At 62.1% G+C, this 20,932-nt stretch overlaps 3 protein-coding genes across 4 annotated transcripts in view; 2 read left to right on the top strand and 1 right to left on the bottom strand.

Annotated features, from left to right (window-relative positions):
* Window positions 1-4,495: 4,495 nt before the first annotated feature.
* Window positions 4,496-12,842, top strand: LOC132241580 (pepsin A). The gene is made up of 9 exons (XM_059710506.1): window positions 4,496-4,661; window positions 5,801-5,957; window positions 7,751-7,868; window positions 8,334-8,452; window positions 9,230-9,429; window positions 10,177-10,293; window positions 11,464-11,608; window positions 11,706-11,804; window positions 12,678-12,842. The coding sequence occupies exons 1-9, from the start codon at window positions 4,609-4,611 to the stop codon at window positions 12,825-12,827; spliced, it is 1,158 nt and encodes a 385-aa protein (XP_059566489.1). The 5' UTR covers window positions 4,496-4,608; the 3' UTR covers window positions 12,828-12,842.
* Window positions 12,843-16,927: 4,085 nt separating this feature from the next.
* VWCE (von Willebrand factor C and EGF domains) overlaps window positions 16,928-20,932 on the bottom strand; it is a 28,233-nt gene continuing 24,228 nt past the window's right edge. For both annotated transcript variants that reach the window (XM_059710495.1, XM_059710496.1), the window contains exon 20: window positions 16,928-17,742. In XM_059710495.1, the coding sequence (XP_059566478.1) occupies window positions 17,192-17,742 (551 nt within the window). In that variant the 3' untranslated portion in view covers window positions 16,928-17,191. The remainder of the gene's footprint in view (window positions 17,743-20,932) is intronic.
* TKFC (triokinase and FMN cyclase) overlaps window positions 17,730-20,932 on the top strand; it is a 66,639-nt gene continuing 63,436 nt past the window's right edge. Inside the window, exon 1 of the mRNA XM_059710497.1 lies at window positions 17,730-17,737. The gene's annotated coding sequence lies outside the window, so the exon portion shown is untranslated. The remainder of the gene's footprint in view (window positions 17,738-20,932) is intronic.

Below are 20,932 nucleotides of genomic sequence, written 5' to 3'. Positions count from 1 at the left end.
ACCTCAAGTACAAGCGCAGGCCCTCCGTCTCTGCTGTCTGCAGTAAGAGTGACGGTTACGCTCGGTTTCGGGGAGGGTTTGTGGCTGGAAGGGAGCTTGGGTCCATGTAATGTTCCCTTTTTATAAAAATCCTCACCTGAGGATATTTTCCATTGATTTTTAGAGAGTTGGAGAGGGAAAGACAGAGAGAAACATCGATGTGAGAGAGACACATCCATTGGCTGCTTCCTGCACGCGCAGCAACCAGGGCCTGGGTTGGGGGGGGGAGCCTGCAACTGAGGTACGTGCCCTTGACTGGAATCCAACCCTGGATCAAAGGGTCCGTAGGCCAGCGCTCTACCCACTGAGCCACACCAGTCAGGGCTATGCTGTTTCCTGACATGGTAGTGGTTACACGGATACGCTCGCTGTGTGACGTTCATCAAGCCGTTCCCCATGACACCCATCTTTCTGTGTGCATATTGTATTTCAAGGAAAAATTTTAAAAATGATGATGTAGCCCTGACTGGTTTGGCTCAGTGGATAGAGCATCGGCCTGCGGACTGAAGGGTCTCAGGTTCGATTCCAGTCAAGGGCATGTGCAGGTTGCAGGCACATCCCCAGTGGGAGGTATGCAGGAGGCAGCTGATTGGTGTTTCTCTCTCATCGATGTTTCTAACTCTCTATCCCTCTCCCTTCCTCTCTGTAAAAATTCAGTAAAATATATATTTTTTAAAAAAAGATGTAGACCAGTGGTTCTCAACCTTCCTAACGCCGCGACCCTTAAATACAGTTCCTCATGTTGTGGTGACCCCCAACCATTAAATTATTTTTGTTGCTACCTCATAACTGTAATTTTGCTACTGTTATGAATCGTCATGTAAATATCTGATATGCAGGATGTATTTTCATTGTTACACATTGAACATAATTAAAGCATCGTGATTAACCACAAAAACAATATGTAATTATATCTGTGTTTTCCGACGGTCTTAGGCGACCCCTGTGAAAGGGTCGTTCGACCCCCAAAGGGGTGGCGGCCCACAGGTTGAGAACCGCTGATGTAGACGGATAAGAAATCCCTTGGAAAATACATGAGCACTTACTTCTCCTCTTGACAGTAATCTGCAAAAACAATGTGTTCTCTCCCGCCTGGCCCCCTTGCTGTAGGTACATAACACAGTCTCTTACAGCGTTCACGGGGGAGGGGTGTGGGCAGTGGGCCGGGGCCTTTTTTAACTTTTATTTGCCTGTGAATAATCTGCAATGGGCATGCGTTATTTGTAGACTTGGGCCAAATGTTATTATAAGTTGAATATTTAGAACCAGTGCCGGTCCCTGGGGCTGGGGGCAGACACGGGCTCCGTGTCCCGGGAAGACTTGGTGGCCGGTGAGGTCTTGATGGAAAATTCCCGGGGCCCCGCGTGCAAGCCTATCAGACCCCGATAACACCTATCGCGCTCAGTCTCGGCCGGTCCTGCCGCCATCGGCTCCTTACATCGCATTCCCACTGCCTGATTCGCTGTGTCCACAGAACGTTCCTGAACACCTGTGCCCTTGGCGGGGCTGCCCCCTCCCCGATGCGGCTCCCGGAGCCCCTCAGAGCCGAGTGCCGGGCAGCGCTAATGGCAAAGTCAACGCTGTTGTCTAATCTCTCCGCCGGCGTCTGGCACACACAGATTAGCGGCTTCCCTGCTGGCAGCCGCCCCTCCCGTCCCGAGCGCGGCCCCGGCTCCCACGCTCCTCCCACAGCTCCCCTGGGAAGGAGGCTGCGGCCCCCACAGGGTGCCCCCCCTGCACTGAGGGGCAGACACGAGGGGGCAGGACCGAGCCCAGGACAAGTCTCCCAAGACCAGAGCCTCCTACGGCCTGTCCTAGGCCTCGTGTGTCACCCCTCAGCTGCGTGACCCTGCGCTGGCCCCGTCCCCCTCTGAGCTGCCTGCGGGGAACATGCAGGGATAATCATGTCTGAAAGCTCGTGTGTCCCCAAGCGCTCGGACAGCAGGGAGCCCCGGCAACGCGACAATGCGCCCTCATTGCATCCGCGGGGGTTTGCAGACCCGCCGCCCACCCCGATCCTCACACCTGCTGCCTCGCCGGAAAGCCCCCTTGCCCCGCACTGAAGTGGCCCCGGACGGAGCCGCCGGGGGGACCTTGTGGGGCTTTCTAGGGGTTCCCAACCCTGTGTCCACTTTCTATGGCCGGTGCCGAACGCCCACAAATCTGGCGAGTTAACGCACTCACCTTCACTCCCCCAGTTCCCCGGCTGGGGGTCCAAGTCCATGGGCTGCCGCTGCCTCGGGGCCGCCAGCTGCATCGAGGGGTCAGCCAGGGCTGGCGTCTCCTCTGAGCTCACCTGGTCGTCGGAGGAAATCCGTTCCTTGCGGATCATCGGGAGGCGGGGGGCTCGCTCCCCTGGTGGCTGGAGGTTCCGCTCTGCTCCTTGCCCCGGGGGGCTCTCCGGGGGTCGGGTGCTGCATCGGCGCCAGCAGGTGACATCTGCACAAAGACAGTGGCCAGCTCGTGTGATGTCATCACAAGTCTGAGCGCCGTGTCCTATTGGCCAGCAGCGCGTCACAGGCCCGCCCGTGCCCAAAGGGAAGGGTGACAAGGAAATGACCCCCCCAGGACACTTGGGGGCCCCCGTGGGCCCTGCCGCCAGCCCGGACTGGGGGCCACCAAGCACGCCAGCCTCCCCAGGTGTTAAAATCTCTAATGTGGGGAGACAACTCTTCGCGATCCAAGAGCTCCCCGTTCGTGGGACCCCCAGGCCCATCCGGGTGGAAAGGAAGGAGGCCTGGCCTCTTTCCATCTTGCTCACGGATGTGCCCCAGCGACCAGAACACGCCTACCCAGCACGAAGCAGGCGCATAATCAAGAAGCACTGAACACCAGCCCATGTGGCTCAGTGGTTGGAGCATCAGCCCTCGGACTGAAGGGTCCCTCCCTCCCTCCGTCCTCCGTCCTCCTGCCCCCTCCCTCCCTCCCAGTGGTAGCCTCGACCCAAGGCTTCCGCCTAGTGCTCCCGGGACCTGGGGAGATCTTTAGGACCATCAGCCCCTCCAGGTAAGCGCTGAATCAGCGAGAAGGTGAGAGTAGGTCAAAGGAGAAAGGCTCAAGGGGAAGGAAAGAGGAGAGGAAGCAGCAGGTGACGTGAAAGCGGAAAACGCAGGTCAGGGACCCGCGTCTGGGCAGGAAGATGTCTTAGGTGGCTTTGCATACCGACACGCTGTGTGCCGACCTCCACGGGTCCCCCCTCCACACTCACCGGGGGGATCCGGAGCTTGGCTAGAACCTAGGTCCCTGGCGCTGAAAAACCCGGGGCCCAAGAAATCCGATTTCAGAACAAGACCTCGGACAGCGCTCTCCGCCTCCTGGTGACCCCCCTCCCGCACTCCCCGCCCCACAACTCCCGGCAACGCTGTGGCTGCAATTTGTCCGCTGAACAACCCCAGAGAGAACCCAGCGGGTTAATAAGCATCCGCCTTTAAGAAGAGACTGTCTTTTAAGAAGAAATGACTTTCGGAGTCGGTCACACACGAGTACCCATTTCCCAGGTGGCCTTGCCGCCCTGCAGCGGCTCCAGCCAGGTCATAGCACGGAGGACAGAGAGAGCCAGGCCCACTGGGACCCCAAAGATGTAGGCTTCGCCCGGCCGGCGTGGCTCAGTGGTTGAGCATCGACCTCGGAACCAGGAGGTCAGGGCACATGCCTGGGTTGCCGGCTCGATCCCCAGTGTGCAGGAGGCAGCCGATCCATGATTCTCTCTCTTCATTGGTGTTTCTCTCTCTCCCTCTCTCTTCCTCTCTGAAATCAATAAAAATACATTGAAAATGAAAAAAAAAAGGTAGAGGCTTTGAGCAACCTGAGAGGGTGGGAGAGGAGCCGTGGACGAGGAGGAGCACGGGAAGCGAGGGCCACAGATTCCAGAGACAGGCCGGCCTGTCTCAAGCTCAGCGTCCCCCACCCGCTCCGCCCTCCCCTTTTCCTCTGCTCCGCACGCGCCACTCTGCGGGACTCGGCCCAGCCGCGTGAGAACAAGACACTCAGCAACTCTTGCGTGACATTTCTGTAGGGAAAGGTCTCCAGTCCCCAGCCACTGGCCTGGGACCACGCTGCGGGGTCTCAGCCACAGGAACCAGCCCATCCCTATGCGGGGAGCTGCTCCCCCAGAACCCCGGCTCTCCCAGAACCCCGGCCGTCGGGCCCACGGGGACAAACCAGGGACACCGGGCTCCTCGGACATCTGGGAAACGTCAAGGGCCCTTGAGCCAAATTTTGACAAAATACTCGGCTTGTCAAGGTTTCTTGCATTCCATCACTTAAGGACTAAACCCCCATCCCGCCCATCGCCGGCTCCCACCGTCCACCCCAGCCTGGGGAGGCGGTGCCAACGGATGTGGGTACAAAGCGCGTTCCTGGAACTTTCTCAGGGCCTGGCTCGGGGGAGGGCAATCTTATCAGGAAACTTGGTGTTTGGGTTGGGATAAGGGGTCATCTCTGAGGGCTGATAGGACTGGTTCCCGCGCGCCGGGGCGGTATATAAGGCGCCGCGCGGCCTGCCCTGCACATCCGCCCCGTCCGCCCCTCGTCCCTTCTCGGAGACCGGAGACCGGAGCCGGAGGAAGCATGAAGTGGCTGCTGCTGCTGGGGCTGGTGGCGCTCTCCGAGTGCATCTACAAGTGAGTCGGGCGCCGGGCACAGAGCGCTCCGGGGCTCCCCCTCCGCTGCCCGTCCCCCGGCCTCTCCCCCCAGGTGTTTCTCCTCCTTCTCACACTCCTCTCCTGCCCGTTCTCTCTCTCTCTCTCCGCCCTTTGGGGAGCCAGCACTGCAGATGTGGGTCACTGTTCAGAGGAAAGAACATTCTGTTCATTTAAACGCAAGAGTCCCAGCCCTGGCTGGTGTGGCTCCGTGGTTAGAGCATCGGCCTGCGGACCAAAGGGTCCCGGGTTCAGTTCCGGTCAAGGGCACGGACCTCGGTGGCCGGCTCCTTCCCGGGCCGGGCCCCGGTCGGGGCTCGGGGTCCTTTGATGTGTTTCTCTCACATCGATGTATCTCTCTGTCCTTCCCTCTCTCTTCCACTCTCTCTACAAAGCAATGGGAATTATCCTTGGGTGTATATATATATATATATATATATATATAGATCCAGGACAGAGAGCCCAGCGTAACTCTCTTGAGAGCACTTCCTTGTTTGTAAATGAGAAGCTCTAGTCGAAAAGGAGTGAAGCGCTAACAGTGGGGTTTTGTTCGAGACCTCGAAACACTCCCAAGCCCAGAGCACTGCGCGTAAGACCCACCCGGGCAGCTGGCATCCCCCGACCGCCTGTGGCTCCGGGCCGGCCTGGGCGTGGTCCCAGCTCCACCCCTGGGCCAGGGGACTCGGGACAACCACCAACTTCTTTGTATTTTTGTGCCCAGATGAGAACGCCTTCCCTCTTGACTTCTTTGTTCCTTTTTTTTTTTTAATATATTTGTATTGATTTCAGAGAGGAAGGGAGAGGGAGAGGGAGAAACATCCATGATGAGAGAGAATCATGGATCGGCTGCCTCCCGCACGACCCCACTGGGGATCGAGCCCGCAATCAGGCCGTGTGCCCTGACCGGGAATCGAACCCTGACCTCCTGGTTCCTAGGTCGACGCTCAACCACTGAGCCACACCAGCTGGGCTCAACTTCCTTCCTTCGTCCTCCCTCGGGCCAGCTTTCTCCTCCTGCTGCTTCCACAGCACCCTCCCCGCCATCCCCCCCCTCCCCCAAGCAGACTCCTTGCCTAACGGCGCTTCCTCCCCCAACCACCCCTTTGCAAACCTCGCCACAGGGTCCCCCTCGTCAGAAGGAAGTCCCTGCGGACGAACCTGAGGGAGCATGGCCTCCTGAAAGACTACCTGAAGACCCACCGGCTCAACCCCGCCAGCAAGTACTTCCCCGAGGCGGCCGACATGCTGGCCACCCAGCCCCTGGAGAACTACATGGACGTGAGTGCCCGGCGGGCAGCGGCTCCCCGCCTCGGCCGGGAGGAGGGAGAGAGGGGTTCGGGGTCCGGGGAGATGGACGGGGACTCTGATTCCCCTGGGCGGTCACCGGGGCCGCCCCCGGATGGCGGAGGCTCGGGGAGGGCACAGAGGACTCGCTCCTCCCCGCGCTCACGCGTGCAGTGCCGGTTCACACAGGGCGGCTCTGTGCTGGGCCCAGGAAGCAGCAGGGAGCAACCGGGCACAGCCCTGCCCCACGGGGCCACAGGCGGGTAGGGAGAGACCGGCAGTGATCTGTGGGCCCCCCAAGCCCTGTGCAGCCAGGTGAGGGCTGCGATGAAGGTGACACACAGGGTCAGGGTGGCGGGCGGCAGGTGGGACTTCTCCCGGGAGCAGTGAGGGAAGCACAGGGGTCCCAGAGAACGGGAGCGAGCAGGAGGGCTGGTGTCAGGGCCGGGGACAGCGGGGACAGAGCCGGTGGCAGCGGGGAGCAGCGTGCAGGGAGCAGAGAGCGCGGGAGGGGTGGGGAGGGCCGTGCAAAGTGAGGCCGAGGGTCCCTGATAGAGTCTCTGATGACCGTCAGCACCCTGATTGGCTGAACCATCCTAAAGGGTGTCAGCCTGGGGTCACAGGAAGGTCGCTCCGACTCTTCTATCTGGGACATGGCGGCCCCGCCTTGCCCTTTGTTAAATGCTGTGTCTCCCGTGACAATGGCCGGGCCAGGGGTACCAGCGGTGCTGCCTGTCTGGACAGCTTGGTCTCTGGAACCTATTGGCCTGGTGCCGTCTGGGCTCACGTGCTCCCTGTGACTGTGGGCAAGCCAGCTGCAGGCTCTGAGAGCCACTGCTCCCTCCCGCAGAGCTCACACCTCCCAGCAGAGGGCTGCTTAGTGCAGTGAGGTTTTGGACTGAGCGCAGGTCTGGTCCCTGGGAGAGTCAGCCCGTTTAATCGCTTACATATTATGAGGCACCTACCACGTGCCAGAGCCGAGGCAAGGAGCTGAGAAAACAGCTGAGTGAGCAAAGTTCTGGAGCTGCTACACTGGAGAAGACAGATAAGAGACCCGTAATACGTGTGTAAGACAACGTCAGAGCACGACAAGGGGCACAAAGAGAGATGAATCGGGGGATGAGTGAGGGGACGGAGAGGAATGAGGGAGGCAAACTTGGGCCACGTGGTCAGGGAGGGCCTCCTGGTGGAGGTGACACTGGCTAGAGCTCTGAATGACTGCGGAGTCAGCTAAGGGGCGATCTAGAATAAACGTTTCCCAAGCACAAGCAATCGCAAGCACAATGTCCCTGAGGTGAGAATGAGCTTGTCATCATCAAAGAACGGCAAGACCAGCGTGGCCGAAACCAAGAATAAAAATCCTGGCAGCGCCCACTCTGGATATAGGAAGGAGGTATGGCGAAGGGCTCCATCTGTCGGTGGCTGTGTGTCTCCCGATGGACACGTTAATGGATGAGCACAGGGTGCTGTAAGGGTCCCGCTGTCCCCTAGGGTGGCAAGGCTGAGACAGACAAGACGAGGCTATCATTAGGTGGCAACGGACCTTGGGAGGAAAACAGTCGGAGAGGAACTGGGGAGCAATCCAGGAGGGCTTCAAGGAGGCGGCAGAGAGACCCGCTGGGCCGTGTAGGACAGAGGCATAGAGCAGGGAGAGAAAGGCAAGGAGAACAGTGAAGGGGAAGGTGGGGGGGGGGGATGAGCTGAGGAGCCGACCCGGAGACAGCCCCCGGGGAGGCCAGGGTGGGGAGCCCGGGTCTGTGAGCTGTGCTGCCCCCCAAACCCCGCAGTTGGAGTACTTCGGCACCATCGGCATCGGAACGCCCCCTCAGGAGTTCACCGTCATCTTTGACACCGGCTCCTCCAACCTGTGGGTGCCCTCCGTCTACTGCTCCAGCCCTGCCTGCTGTGAGTGCCCGCCCGCCTGGGCCCAGCCCCGACGACTCGGGGGCTGCAGTCGGGTCCCATCCCCAGACGCTGGAATTTGCTGAGCACCTACTCTGTGCCAAGCACTGAGCTTCAGTGCTCTGGGGGCTAAGGGGTGACTCACACAGGGTCCCTGCACCCAAGGCGTTCAGGCCAGTGGCAGAGAGAAGTGGGCAGCCATGGGCCTGTGCCCCTCGTGTTCGGCTGGGGCGTCCGGGGGGCACCGTGGGGTCAGCTGGGGACCTCCCATCAGGGAGAGGGTCCCAATGGGTCGAACCAGCCAGGACCAGGACCTGGAAACGCCTGGGCTCCAGAATCTCGGGTGAAGTCACCCTTCTCCTCCTGAGTCCCTTCCCAGCACCCGGGCGCCCGCCCCGGGAAGACGGGCCCGGCCCTGCCTCTTGGTCAGCTTTCGGGGGTCGGCAATGTCCCCTCTTGCCCTCGCAGCCAACCACAACCGCTTCGACCCTCGGAAGTCCTCCACCTACCAGGGCACCAACCAGCAGCTGTCTGTGGCTTACGGCACCGGCAGCATGACCGGCGTCCTCGGGTACGACACGGTCCAGGTGAGCGCCTGTGGGCCCTCCCCCTGCTCGGCCGTGGGGCCGGCTCCCAGGGACCTGGGGGCCCCCGGACCAGCACCCAGAACCAGCTCACTTCAGCAACATGGGTCTCGTGATCACAGAATCAAAGCGGGGGGGGGGGGCAGGTGGGGAGGAGGACGTGGCGGAGATGCCAGACCCTTCTAGACGGGGCGGGAGTGGGTGAGGGGGTGGTGCTGGGAGTGGGTGAGGGGGTGGTGCTGGGAGTGGGTGAGGGGGTGGTGCTGGGAGCCGTAAGCCAACCTCCGCCCCATTCAGGCTGAGGGCTACAGGGGAGGCGGGGGAGGAGGTGAAAAATGGCTCCGTTCCCTCTTAGCACCCCCTTCCCCCACTGCAGCCACCCCCAGTCCAAAAGCTCCCCCAGCTCCCCCTTCTGGACGCAGCAGGGGGCAAGGGCTCTGACCCCCTGGGGTCTGCTTCGATCCGCACGTCAGACACACAAGCACACGGCCACCCCGTTCCCAGCCAATTCCCACTCCGACCCGCAGCGGTGGCCACCTGGGGTCGGCCGCACGGTCACCTCCAGAGGAATCACAAGCATGGGGACAGTCCGCTCCTGTCCCCCCAGTCCGCTCCTGTCCCCCCAGCCCCGCTCCTGTCCCCCCGCCCCGCTCCTATCCCCCCAGCCGACGCCCCGAGCTGAGTCCCGCACGGAAGGAGCCGGGAGGCGCCCGGCCCAGCGCTGGCGGCGTGCACAGGCCAGTGGCCGCGCCAATGGGGAACACCTGGTCTCCCCCTCAGGTTGCAGGCATCGCCGACACCAACCAGATCTTCGGCCTGAGCCAGACGGAGCCCGGCTCCTTCCTGTACTACGCGCCCTTCGACGGCATCCTGGGCCTGGCCTACCCCAGCATCGCCTCCTCGGGGGCCACGCCCGTCTTTGACAACATGTGGAACCAGGGGCTGGTTTCCCAGGACCTCTTCTCCGTCTACCTGAGCCCGTGAGTAGGGCAGGGAGGCCAGGGCCCGGCCCAGCAGGGCTGTCCAGGCTGGGGGAGGGGGGGTGGGGAACTGGGGGGTAGGGGGGCAGACAGGGTCTTAGCAGGCGCGGGGTTGGCAAGGCCAGTGTCTGGGCCTGAGAGGTGTATCTGTAGAGAACGGCCCAGGTCCCTGTGCCCCGACCGGGAATGGAACGGTGACCTCCCGGTTCCTGGGTCGATGCTCCACCCCCGAGCCGCGCTGGCCGGCACTATGGACATTTCGGACCAGATCATCCCTCGCCGTCGGGGGCTGTGCTGTGCCTTGTAGGGTGTTTAGCGGCCTCCCTGGCCTCTACCTCCAGACACCAGGGACAACCCTCTCCCCACCCAGTCATGACAATCAGAAACAGCTCCAGAAACTGGCATGTGTCCCCGGGGGTGGGGCCGGGGCCTGCCCACGGCTGAGGATGAGTCCCTCAGAGCAAACACCATCACGGATTCCTTTCACCCTGGAGCCAGAAAGAGCTGGGTGCTGATCTCGGTTCTGGCGCTCCCTGGCTGTGTGGCCTTGGGCCAGTCGCTTTACCGCTCTGCCAAGTGGAAATAGTAATAATCCCAGTGGCCACGGCACGGTCCTTCGTGTAACGAGGACTCAAAGAAACCCTCAAAGGAGAAGGGCAGCTCTTGGAAGACGTGGAGTGTGTGTCCCGCTGAATGAGGGGACGACGGAAAGAATGAATTCCTGTCTTTCCCCCCGACGTTGCATAGCAACGACCAGAGCGGCAGCGTGGTGATGTTCGGGGGCATTGACTCTTCCTACTACACCGGGACCCTGAACTGGGTGCCCCTCTCCTCGGAGACGTACTGGCAGATCACCGTGGACAGGTGAGCGCACCGTGGCCCGGCCCCCTCCCGGCGGGGGCCCCAGGGCCCACTGCTCTATAGGCTCACCGTCGCTAAGCTTCCCAGAATGCCACCGGAAGGGCCAGCACAGGGAGACGTCCCCCAGGAGGGGGAGGGAGCCAGAGAGACCCCGAGAAAGGCACCTCCCTGCAGGAGGGGAGCTGCCCAAGACTCCCAAACACTGCCAGATGGGAGAGCCCCTCACCTCCTGGTCACAGAGGCAGGACAATCTACCAGCACCCGGGAGCCTGGGGGCCTGGCGGTGCACACCCCCCACCCCCAGCGTTTAGGGGCCTGGGAGCCGGCACGCGCCTCCCGTTCTGGGAAGATGTCCCCTAGCCTCGCGACAGGGCACAGGACGGAGGAGACAGGGCACAGGACAGAGGAGACAGGGCACAGGACGGAGGAGACAGGGCACAGGATGGAGGAGACAGGGCACAGGACAGAGGAGTTTCAGGCCACTCCGCCCACCTTGTCCTTCAGGGCCTGCCCCGGCCCCAGGCAGCCTCACTCCCCAGCTGTCCTTGCCCCGCTGGCCTGCCGGGGCGACCAGTCACCCAGGTTTGCCCAGGCCTGAGCGGGTGCCCGGGATGCGAGAACTTTCAGTGCTCGAACCAGGACAGTCCTGGGAAATAAACCGAGATGCGCCAACCGCCAGCTCCGTCTGTCCAAGCCATGCGTCTGTCCCTCCCACGCCAGCCCGCTCCTCTGGTCTCTGCCCCTCCCCGCCCGCCTGCCTGCCCTCTGCCTGGGGCGCCCTCCTCAGCTCGGCACCTCCTGGGCCACCTCTGGGTGTCTGCTCCCCCAGCACCTCCCCTGGCGGCTCTGCCACCCCCTCACGCCGCGCTGTTTCTGTTCCCCTGCTCCTCCCGCCCTTCCTCCACCATCACTTATCTTTCCAGCTGGACTGAGCTCCCGGCAGCCAGACCCTGGATAGGCTCTGCACCCCCTTGCCTGGCAGGGCAGGCTCGGTCGCTGGGTGCGGAGTCACTGGGTGCAGGAACGCCTACATGAGCGCGTGCGTGACTGAGACGCTGACGTTCACATCCTGCTGATGGATGGGGACGGGAGCCTCTGGAGGCACCTGGCTCCTCCTCGGGGAGAGGTGCTCCCTGGGGGCTAAGGAGACCCCTTGCTGCCTGTCGCCCTCAGCATCACCATGAACGGAAAGGCCATCGCCTGCAGCGAGGGCTGCCAGGCCATCGTCGACACGGGCACCTCTCTGCTGTCTGGCCCCACCAATGCCATCGCCAACATCCAGAGCTCCATCGGCGCCACCCAGGACTCCTACGGCCAGGTAAGCCGCCCCCCCGAAGGCCCTAGCACAAACGGGGGGGGGGGGGTCTGCCGCACAAGGGATGCGGCCCTTCTGACCCTCGCTCTCTCTGCCCCAGATGGTGGTCAGCTGCTCAGCCATCAACAGCCTGCCCAGCATCGTCTTCACCATCAACGGCGTCCAGTACCCCCTGCCGCCCAGCGCCTACATCCTGCAGGTAAGGGCCCGGCACAGGACGTGGCCCATCCCCCACTCCGTGCAGGGGGCGTGCCTGCCACCGGCCCCATAGCTCTGGACCGAGAGAGAGAGAGAGAGAGAGAGAGAGAGAGAGAGAGAGAGAGAGAGACAGACAGACACACGAGAGCACCCTAACAATAAATGCGCGAATGGGAATTTGGATAAGCCTTCCCCCAAGAGGAGAAGCGAGGCCGGATGGTAGCGGGCAAGGGTTTCCGGCTGGGCCCTGGGTCTCTCACAGCCCGTGGACCCGAGTGTGGTTTAGGGGAGCCTGGGGGATTGACACCTGACAGCCGTCCAGGGCTGAGCAGGTAAGACCCCGACCTGCGTGGGGTCCGGGCGAGGACACTCCACTCTCTACCAACTAACACCCCCCAGCGAGCCACAGGAGGACGCTCACCTTGTCCTGCGGTGCCGGCAGGGGGCTGGCGGCCCAGAGGGGGGACGTCCGCCACGCCCGGCGCCGGCGAGGCCGCCTCACCAGCAGGCGGGGCCGGCGGGCTTTCTCCAAGCGCCCAGGTGTCCGCACTGCACCCAGGCGCCCGGCGCCAGGTGAACCCGGGGCTGGCAGCTGGCCTGGCTGGTCGCCCCGCGGAAGCCAGTGATGAGAAGAGGCTGTGCCACCAGCGCTTCCCGAACCTTCCCGGCAGCCTCCCTCCGCCTCAGCTCCGATGCCGACGGACGGCAGGGGCTGTGCTCCCGGAACCGACGTGCGGGGAGCGGCTCACAGGGCAGACCCCGCCACGCTCAGCCCCGAGCTCCCCGCTTCCTGCAGCGGCCGCGGCCCTGGGCTCGGCCCTAGCGCCTCCCATGAGTCCGTCCCCACTCGTCTTGTTCTCCTCCTTCTCTCCAGAGCCAGGAGGGCTGCAGCAGCGGCTTCCAGGGCATGGACATCCCCACGGCCGCCGGGGAGCTCTGGATCCTGGGCGACGTGTTCATCCGCCAGTACTTCGCCGTCTTCGACCGGGGCAACAACCGCGTGGGCCTGGCTCCCGTGGCCTGAGCCCCGGCCTTCTCCCCAGGGTCTCCCCGGGGGGTCACCCCGATAATGTAGAATAAAACCTAACCTCCTGGAAATGGGTTGTGGAGTCGCTTCTCTTCGTTGGTACTGCTCCTCACGTCACTGGGGTCAGGGGTCAGGGCACAGGGCAGGGGTCGGAGATGGCCACGTCCACTGGGACGGCAGTGGACACAGCGAGGCGGCCGCTCACGCGCCAGGTGGAGCCGGGAAGACAAAGGGGGCCTGGCAGGCGCTGCTGGGAACATCGCGTGAAGACGTGGGCGTGGGATTCGCTGCCGCCTCCATTTAAAGAGACAAGGAAGTAAGCCCTGGCCGGTGCAGATAGAGTGTCCGCCCGCGGACTCGGACCGAAGGGTCCCGCGTTCGATTCCGGTCAAGGGCACGGACCTTGGCTGCAGGCGCCCGGCCCTGGTCAGGGTGGGTGCAACAAGCAACCACCCGATGTGTCTCTCTCACACCCATGTTTCTCTCTGTGTCTCTCCCTCTCCCTGCCACTCTCTCTAACATCAATGGGAACCTATCCTCGGCTGAGGATTAAAAAATAAAAACTAAAATAAAAGCTAAGCGTTGGGGACCAGAAATGCCAAGCCACTGCCTCCCCATAGAACAGGGGGTTAGGGAACTGACGTCCCATTTCTCCCAAAGCCAATAAGACAAAGAGGAAAAAAGAGGGACTGAGGACAGGTGGCCACGCACGGTGACAATCCTAAGCAGGACAGGCAGGTGGTCTTGCCTGCAAGACATGGCTGGGGGCTGGGGGGGGGGGTGGGTGACAGGCCGACCCCCCCCCCAATCTGCCAGGCTGCTCCTGCTCAGCTAGTCGATCCGGACTAACCCAAGGAGCCCTCTGCACTCTCCCATCGGGAAGGCGATGGTCTCCCTGCTCCCTCCAAAGAGGTTTCCAGGGAGGCACGGAGCATGCTCACTGGCCCAGGAGCCTAGAAATGCAAGCAGGAGACAGCAGGGTTTCTCAGAGCGGGTTTGGCAGCAGCATGCTCAGTGAAAACCGAAGTTTCTAGAGTGAGGACGGGACATGCTCATTCTGGGCCCTTCTCTGAGGTTCACGAGGCACATCCCCAATCAAGGCTCTGATAAGTCCTGCGGCAAAGCGATGTTTCGCTTCAACTCAGCTCAGCTTGACCAGTTCCTCTTCTGCCAGTAAACCGACTCTGGTCCTTGCGCTCCTCCGCACCTGACGGCTGATTCCAGACTGTTGGCCGGACACTGGCCTGCAGGCTGGCGCTGGGCCGCCCTGCTGAGAGGGGCGACGTTGGGGTGACCAGAGCAGCAGAGCTCGGGGTGCTCTTGTCGCGTCTCCCACGATGTGTCCTCTGCCACTCACACAAGTATCAGAGGCCTGGCTCGAGGGAGGGACAGCGGAGCAATCCTTTTTGAAACATAAATTTGACCACCTCCCTTCCTTGCTTAAACCCTTCCGTGACCATCAAACCTCAGAGGGAAGGTAGGGGAGGGTGGGGGTAAGGGGGAGAGATCAACCAAAGGACTTGTATGCAGGCATATGAGCCTAACCAATGGACACGGACACAAGGGGGTGAGGGCATGAGTGGGAGTGGGGGCAATGGGGCGATAAGGACACACATGTAATACCTTAATCAATAAAGAAAAAAAAGCACCTTTCGTGAATGCCTTGCAACGCCTCTGGGATAGGACCACAAAGCATGGGCGTGGCCTCCAGGCCTTGCGTGCTCTGGTCCCTACCACCTTCCCCCCCCCCCCCCGCCCCCCGCCCCAGGCCTCTGCACACACTGATCCCTTGGCCTGGGCTGCTCCTCTTTTCCTGGCTTGCTAACACCTAGCGTCCCGCAGGTCTCAGCTTAACCATCACCTCCTCGACCACCCTCCCACGGAGCCCGGCCGCTTCCTGTGCAGCTCTGGGCACGACCGTTCCACTCGTAGGGGTGGCTGCTTCACACCCGCCAGCGCCGGGACTGATCGCGTAACTGCTGGAGCCCAGGGCCTGGCACACAGTAGATGTCGACTGAGTGATGAATCTGAGACGACTTTTCAGGAGGAAACAATTTGGACAGAACGACAGAGTGGATCTGACCCCGCTGCGGCCAGGCCTACAAGAGGGGGGTCAGCCCACTCCCACTGGCATTCCGTCCCGGTCATATTTGGTCATGAGACCAACAGGTGCGCCTCTCAGATTTCTGGGAGGAATTTCCCTGGCGGTTGGCATCTCTGGCATTTCCCGAGCGCCCGCTAGGAGGCAGGCCGTGGGCTAGGCCCCGGGGGCGCAGGCAGGTCTCCCCGGACCCTTCCCGTCCTGCTCCGGGCCACACGCCTCCTCCTTGCCCGTCCTCCTCCGCCAGCGGCAGCCCCTCTCCTCCCAGCCCCGCTTCCGTCCCGTCCCCCCGGGATTCCTGGATCCAGACGGAACCTGAAAAGGCTCCCCGTTAAGCAGACCCTTTGGACGGGAAGAGGCTGTGCTGACATCTCTGGTCCGACCCCCCCACATCGCTGCACGGGATACGACAAGTTCACGTTGCTTTTCTCCAGTCTCCGCCTCTTCTCCATGCTTCACACTCCGTTCCCCGAGGGCCGAGCCAGGGGTCTATGCTCAGCTCTCTCCGTCCTTTCCATCCACTCTTGTCCACCTCTCACCGGCCCCCTCCACTGACCCCTGGAGCCCAGACCCTCCCGGACGCAGCTCCCGCACGTGGCTGCTGCGAGTGCGCCCGGCTCCTCTCCTGACCATCTGGGCCGCTGTGGTCCCGGCGGTGAACTGGGGGGCGAGGGAGGGTCAGGTCAGCATGCTTTACACTTGGGCCAACTTGGGGAATGTTTACAGCTGCCCTCCTGTCTTCCTCTCCCGCACTTTTTTTTTTTTATAACTTTTTAAAAATATATTTGAATTGATTTCAGAGAGAGGAAGGGAGAGGGAGAGGGAGAGATAGAAACATCAGTGATGAGAGAGAATCATTGACCAGCTGCCTCCTGCACACCCCGCCCTGGGAATCGAGCCCACAACCCGGGTATGTGCCCTTGATCGAATCGAACCCGGGACCCTTTAGTCCGCAGGCCGATGCTCTATCCGCTGAGCCACACCGGCCAGGGCTCCCACACATTTTCTTAACGTGGGAAATGAACGTCATTTACTGGAGTTCTATTGGGGGTGGGGGGAGGGCGGAGACTAGTGTTAGAACATGAACGCAACCTCGATGGAACTGGCACAGCGATGAGAAAACGGCGCGTTGAGCCACCGCCATGCTGCCGCTGGCCCGCCGGAGAAGTCCCCACTGAGGCCCCGAGTCCCTCAGCTGAGGGCGGCTGAGCAGGGCGCACCCCGGTCAGGGCGCCCAGACCGCACCCTGAAGCACCACCCGTGTCTAACGGGCAGAACGCCCTCCGCACCGTCTGCGGTTTGTTCTGCAGCCTCGTGGCTTCAGCGGGAGCTCGGCGGTGACATCACAGCCGGCCTCGCCTGCCTCCGCCTCTCCCGTTAATGACAGCACTGCCCTCTTCCCGCCCGCCATGGAAACGAGGCTGCAGCGCCCCGCCCCCGGAACCGGGACCGTTGGCTGGTTAGTGCCCCAGCTGCTGGGGGGCTGCTGGCTGCAGCTCTGGGCCACCAGCCTCATCGGGAATCGCCTGGCTGCAGGGAGCCGCCTGGCCCAGGCTCTCGCCGCTTCCTGGGCAGCCTGATCGGATGACCGGGCCACACGGGGACACGCAGCCGTCCCCTGGGCCTACTCAGGGCAGCGCCGCACAGCCATGCAGTGGGTGGCCGGGGCCGGGGATGTCGCCCTCTCCCGCCCCCACAGGTGCCTGCTGCCACTTGCTCCCAGGCGCCCCCCCCCCCCCCCCCCCCGGTCCACGGCAAAGCCCTCCCATCGCCTCCCCTCCTCCCTGCAGGGGGCTCCCGCCTGCCCGGCGACAGAGGCCAGCGGGCCTTACAGACCCCCAGCCCCAGTTCGGGCAGGCTTTTCTCCCCAGCTGGGGGTTGGAGGGGTACCACCTCCCACCCGTGGGCGTCCCCCCCACTTTTCCAAAGGCGAGAAGAGAATGAGCAGGCAGCCGGGGAGACTGAGGCAGCCTTTAATGAGGAATCCTCGGGGGGACAATCCCAGGGGCACCTGGGCCTGCTGACCCGCCCCCTGCAGAGCGGGGAGCCCAGCCTCCCCCCAAAGACACGAGGGGCCTCAGGGAGGGCGCTGCCGGGACAGGCTGGTTCTCCGCTTCCCAAACGCTCCCGGGGGGCGGGGGGGGCACGAGGCTGTCAGCCCCGAGCGTGTCCCACGGCCAGAAGCCCCTGGGCAGTGGCCCTCGCTGGCCCCAGCGGCTCCTTTGGTGCGTCTCCCGGGGTGGCCCTGCATGGAGGCCCCTCACCCCGCGGACTCCTCTTCACTCGCGGTCCTGGGTGGGGGCTGGGGAGTGCCAGGGCTGGTGGTCGCCACACGGGCAGCAGAAAGTCCGGAGGCGGCGGGGGCGAGTCCATGGAGGGTGGCGGGGGCCTCTGGGGAGCTCGGGTCTGCCGTGGAGAGGGCTGGAGCCTCCGGCAGGACGGCGGGGGGCAGAGCAGGCCACTTCGACGCCGTGTGGGCCCCAGAGGCCGTGGCTGAAGGCTCTGGAGTAGCAGGAGCCCCGGGAGAGGCAGGAGGTAGAGAGGAGGCTCCTGGGGGGACCGGAGGCCCCGGTGAGGGCCCCGCGGGGGGCAAGGGGGAGGCCTGGGCCCCCGAACGGCTCCTGGGTAAAGTCTGCCGGTTGGACTCGTGGGTCCTCAGGAGGAGCTGGAGGAAGTGGGGCGCGGGCCGCTGAGGCTGGGCTGCCGGGGGACCCGGGCAGGAGCTGCAGGTGGCGGGGTCCTGGGGGGCTCTGCGGGGGCTCAGGGCCGCGTCTGCAGGAGGGGGCAGCCCCCGCCCGTCCTCCGGGGAATCTAGAGAGAGGGGCAAACGGGCACAGTGGGAGCTCTGGGCGCTGCCCCCTCCTCGTCTGAGGCCTCGAGCCCCGGTGAGGACCAGTCGGGAGAGGAGACCAGACACACGCGGAGGGAGGCAGTTCACAGAGGCCCTGCCACGCGCTGGCCGTGACGTCGTGTGAGGCACACGACTGCCTGGGCCTCTGTTTTCCCATCTGTGAAATGGGCGTGATAATGACGGGCGCACGGGGCCGCTCTGAGGACCCACCGACACGGGGCCGGGACGTCTCGGCCTAAACCCCACTGGGAACTCCGCACTGTGGGTGGTGAGCTGTGAGCCTGTGTCCGCGTAGGGTCCCCCGCTAACCAATGTGCCATCTGCTGCGGGTGGGCTGGCGCTGGGCAGGCTGCGCGGGAGGCGGAGGGTCCATGAGAACGCCCTGTCCCTCCTCTCAGCTTTGCCGGGAACCTGAACCGCTCTATAAATTAATCTATTGCTAAGTGGCTTTTTTTCATCTCAGCCTCGACCCCGGGACATCCTGGGGGTTTCATACATGGGTGGGGGCGGGGCAAGGAAAGGAAGGAAGGGGTAGGAGAGAGGCAGAGAGACGTGGAGACGGAGGGCAGACGAAGAGGAAGGGCTGGAGAGAGGCACGTCCCGGAGATCCCGGAGGCAATGGCTGTTGTCACACACACACACACACACACACACACACACACACACGAACGCACTGGACCAGCGACACCCACAGCCACCCAAGGACACTCACACTCTCACACTCACACCCTGGACGGTCCGCTGGCGTGTGTGACGCGGACGGCATGGGAATCACACTGTGTGTGTGTGTGTGTGTGTATGTGTGCGTGTGTGTGTTTTAATCCTCACTTTAATCCTCACTGGAGGATCTTTTCCCATTGATTTTTATAGCGTGGAAGGGAGGGAGGGGAAGAGAGACAGAAATCGATGTGAGAGACACATCAATTGGTTGCCTCCCTCCTGAGCCCTGACCAGGGCCAGGGATCAAACCGAGGTACATGCCCTTGACCAGGAATTGAACCTGCAACCCTTCGAGTCCGAGGCCCAGCGCTCTAACCACTGAGCACCCAGCCAGGGCAGCCGTTATTTTTTGTTTGTTTGTTTGTTTGTTATTTAAAAAAATCCATGTTCTATTTAAATAAAAAGCAGTTTGTCCTTCAAGGAGTTAGGAAGAGTCTGTGGTGAAGGAAACGGGGGCTGTGTTTCGGAGAAGGCGCCCGCTGTACCTCACTCCTTTGGGCCTCATTTTCCCATCGGAGGTGGGAGAGCAGAGCGGGAAAGAGCAGGGCAACGGGATCAGAGAGACCGGCCTGGCCCGACCGGTGTGGCCAGTGGTTGAGCGTCGACCTAGGAACCAGGAGGTCACGGTTTGATTCCCGGTCAGGGCACATGCCTGGGTTGCAGGCTCCATCCCCAGTAGGGGGCGTGCAAGAGGCAGCCGATCAATGATTCTCTCTCATCATTGGTGTTTCTATCTCTCTCTCCCTCTCCCTTCCTCCCTGAAATCAATAAAAACATAGTAAGAAGTAAAAAAGAGACCTAGCCTGGAGTCAATACCAGTACAGCTTAAAAACAGATACTGAACTTCTCTGAGCCTCTATTTCCCCATCTGCAAAATGGGATGATAATAACGGCCACTCTCGAACGTTCCCAGGAGCATGCAAATGAGAAACACAGCTGAAACGCTCCGTATCCTGCCGGGCACCTCCGCTAACGGCTAGTTTCTGGACAGCTCGGGGAATAACACCTCTCGGCTGGCACAGGAGTGGGTGGTGGGTAAACTGAGGAAGAATCTATAAAGCTCTCAGGGGCTCCCAAGGCCTGGCTGTCGGGGCTCAGGGCGCCTGCAGCCCCCAAGTCCTGACAGCGGCTCTGCGTCCACAGACCCGAGGGCCGCCCTGCACACAGAGCATCCCTTCAGCAGCCCAACGGCTATGCAAGACGTTTTACACGCGAGAAGATGCAGGCCTCGAATCGGTGGGAAAACTCACCGGAAGTTTAAAAAACGTAAAAGAACCATATTTATAGACGGGTGAACTTGGAAGAGTTAAATTCCATCCACACGGGGTGGCGAGGGGGTGGGCGCCGGGAACCCCACGCCACGGGAAGGCTCCTCCCTCTTCATCTGGTGAGGGCGCTGTGGTCACGCGGTGCCGGGTGCCAAAGCATCCTGGCGCCCTGAGACCCCGTTACTGCACCTACTCACCGCGTGTCCGAAAGCAACTCACAAAACTTAAGAAAACCGTCGTCTGACCGAAGACGTTTTGCAGCACAGACATTACGGATAGAATTAAAAAGGGAGATGCCGCCGTAACCGCTTTGGCTCAGTGGATAGAGCGTCGCCCTGTGGACTCAAGGGTCCCAGGTTCGATTCCAGTCAAGAGCATGTACCTTGGCTGCGGGCACAGCCCCAGTGGGGAGTGTGCAGGAGGCAGCTGATCGATGTTTCTCTCTCATGGATGTTTCTAACTCTCTATCCCTCTTCCTTCCTCTCTGTAAAAAAAATCAATAAAATGTTTTTTGGTTTTTTTTTTAAAAGGGAGAAGCCACCGAAGGATCCGCCGAAAAGGCAGCAGGTGAGCGACTGGAATATTCGGGAGCTTTTTAAACGGCCAGCCACGGCCCCAGGAGCCCTGCACAGCTGTGTCCCAGCGGCGGCCAGTCTCCCGTTTACACCTGAGAAAGTGACCCGCGTGGGCGGGCACAGACGACGGAGGAAGACACACAGGGGAGAGTAGCTTTCAGGAGTCAAGAGAACGCGGGAGCTGAGAGCACCGGCTCCACGCTCAAACCCCGGCTCTGCTGCGGCAGCTGTGACCTCGAGCGCTCACTGCCCCGCGCTGTGCCTCAGGCGCCCCCCCTGGAAATGGGGGTGATGGTGGCGTCTGTCTCAGCCGCTGGGAAAAGGGAAGGAAGGCAGGCCCCGGAGGCCCCCTGGCACATCGAGGCCTCAGTGCATATTCGCAGTGAGCCTCCTGCAAAGGGGGGGCGGCCCCAGGCTCTAATTTCTCAAAAAGGAAGAAAGCGGAGGAAGCGATGGAGGAAGGAGACCAGGGGGAAGAAAGGGCACCGCGAACAAACCAACCTGTCACACAGCGTGTCCCCAGCCGGGGCTCGCCGAGTGCTGGCCGTGTGGCTGCGAGCGAGCCCGTCCCCTCTGAGCCTGCGCCC

This window comes from Myotis daubentonii, chromosome 9 (assembly GCF_963259705.1).
Source record: "Myotis daubentonii chromosome 9, mMyoDau2.1, whole genome shotgun sequence".
Lineage (NCBI taxonomy): Eukaryota > Metazoa > Chordata > Mammalia > Chiroptera > Vespertilionidae > Myotis > Myotis daubentonii.
This window is presented reverse-complemented; position numbering and strand designations above follow the sequence as displayed.

Excerpts from the sequence above, each read along its gene's own strand:
- LOC132241580 (XM_059710506.1), top strand. The coding sequence starts at position 4,609 with ATGAAGTGGCTGCTGCTGCTGGGGCTGGTGGCGCTCTCCGAGTGCATC. Across the intron at positions 5,958-7,750 it reads CCCTGGAGAACTACATGGAC|TTGGAGTACTTCGGCACCAT; the intron begins GTGAGTGCCCGG and ends CAAACCCCGCAG. Across the intron at positions 9,430-10,176 it reads TTCTCCGTCTACCTGAGCCC|CAACGACCAGAGCGGCAGCG; the intron begins GTGAGTAGGGCA and ends GACGTTGCATAG.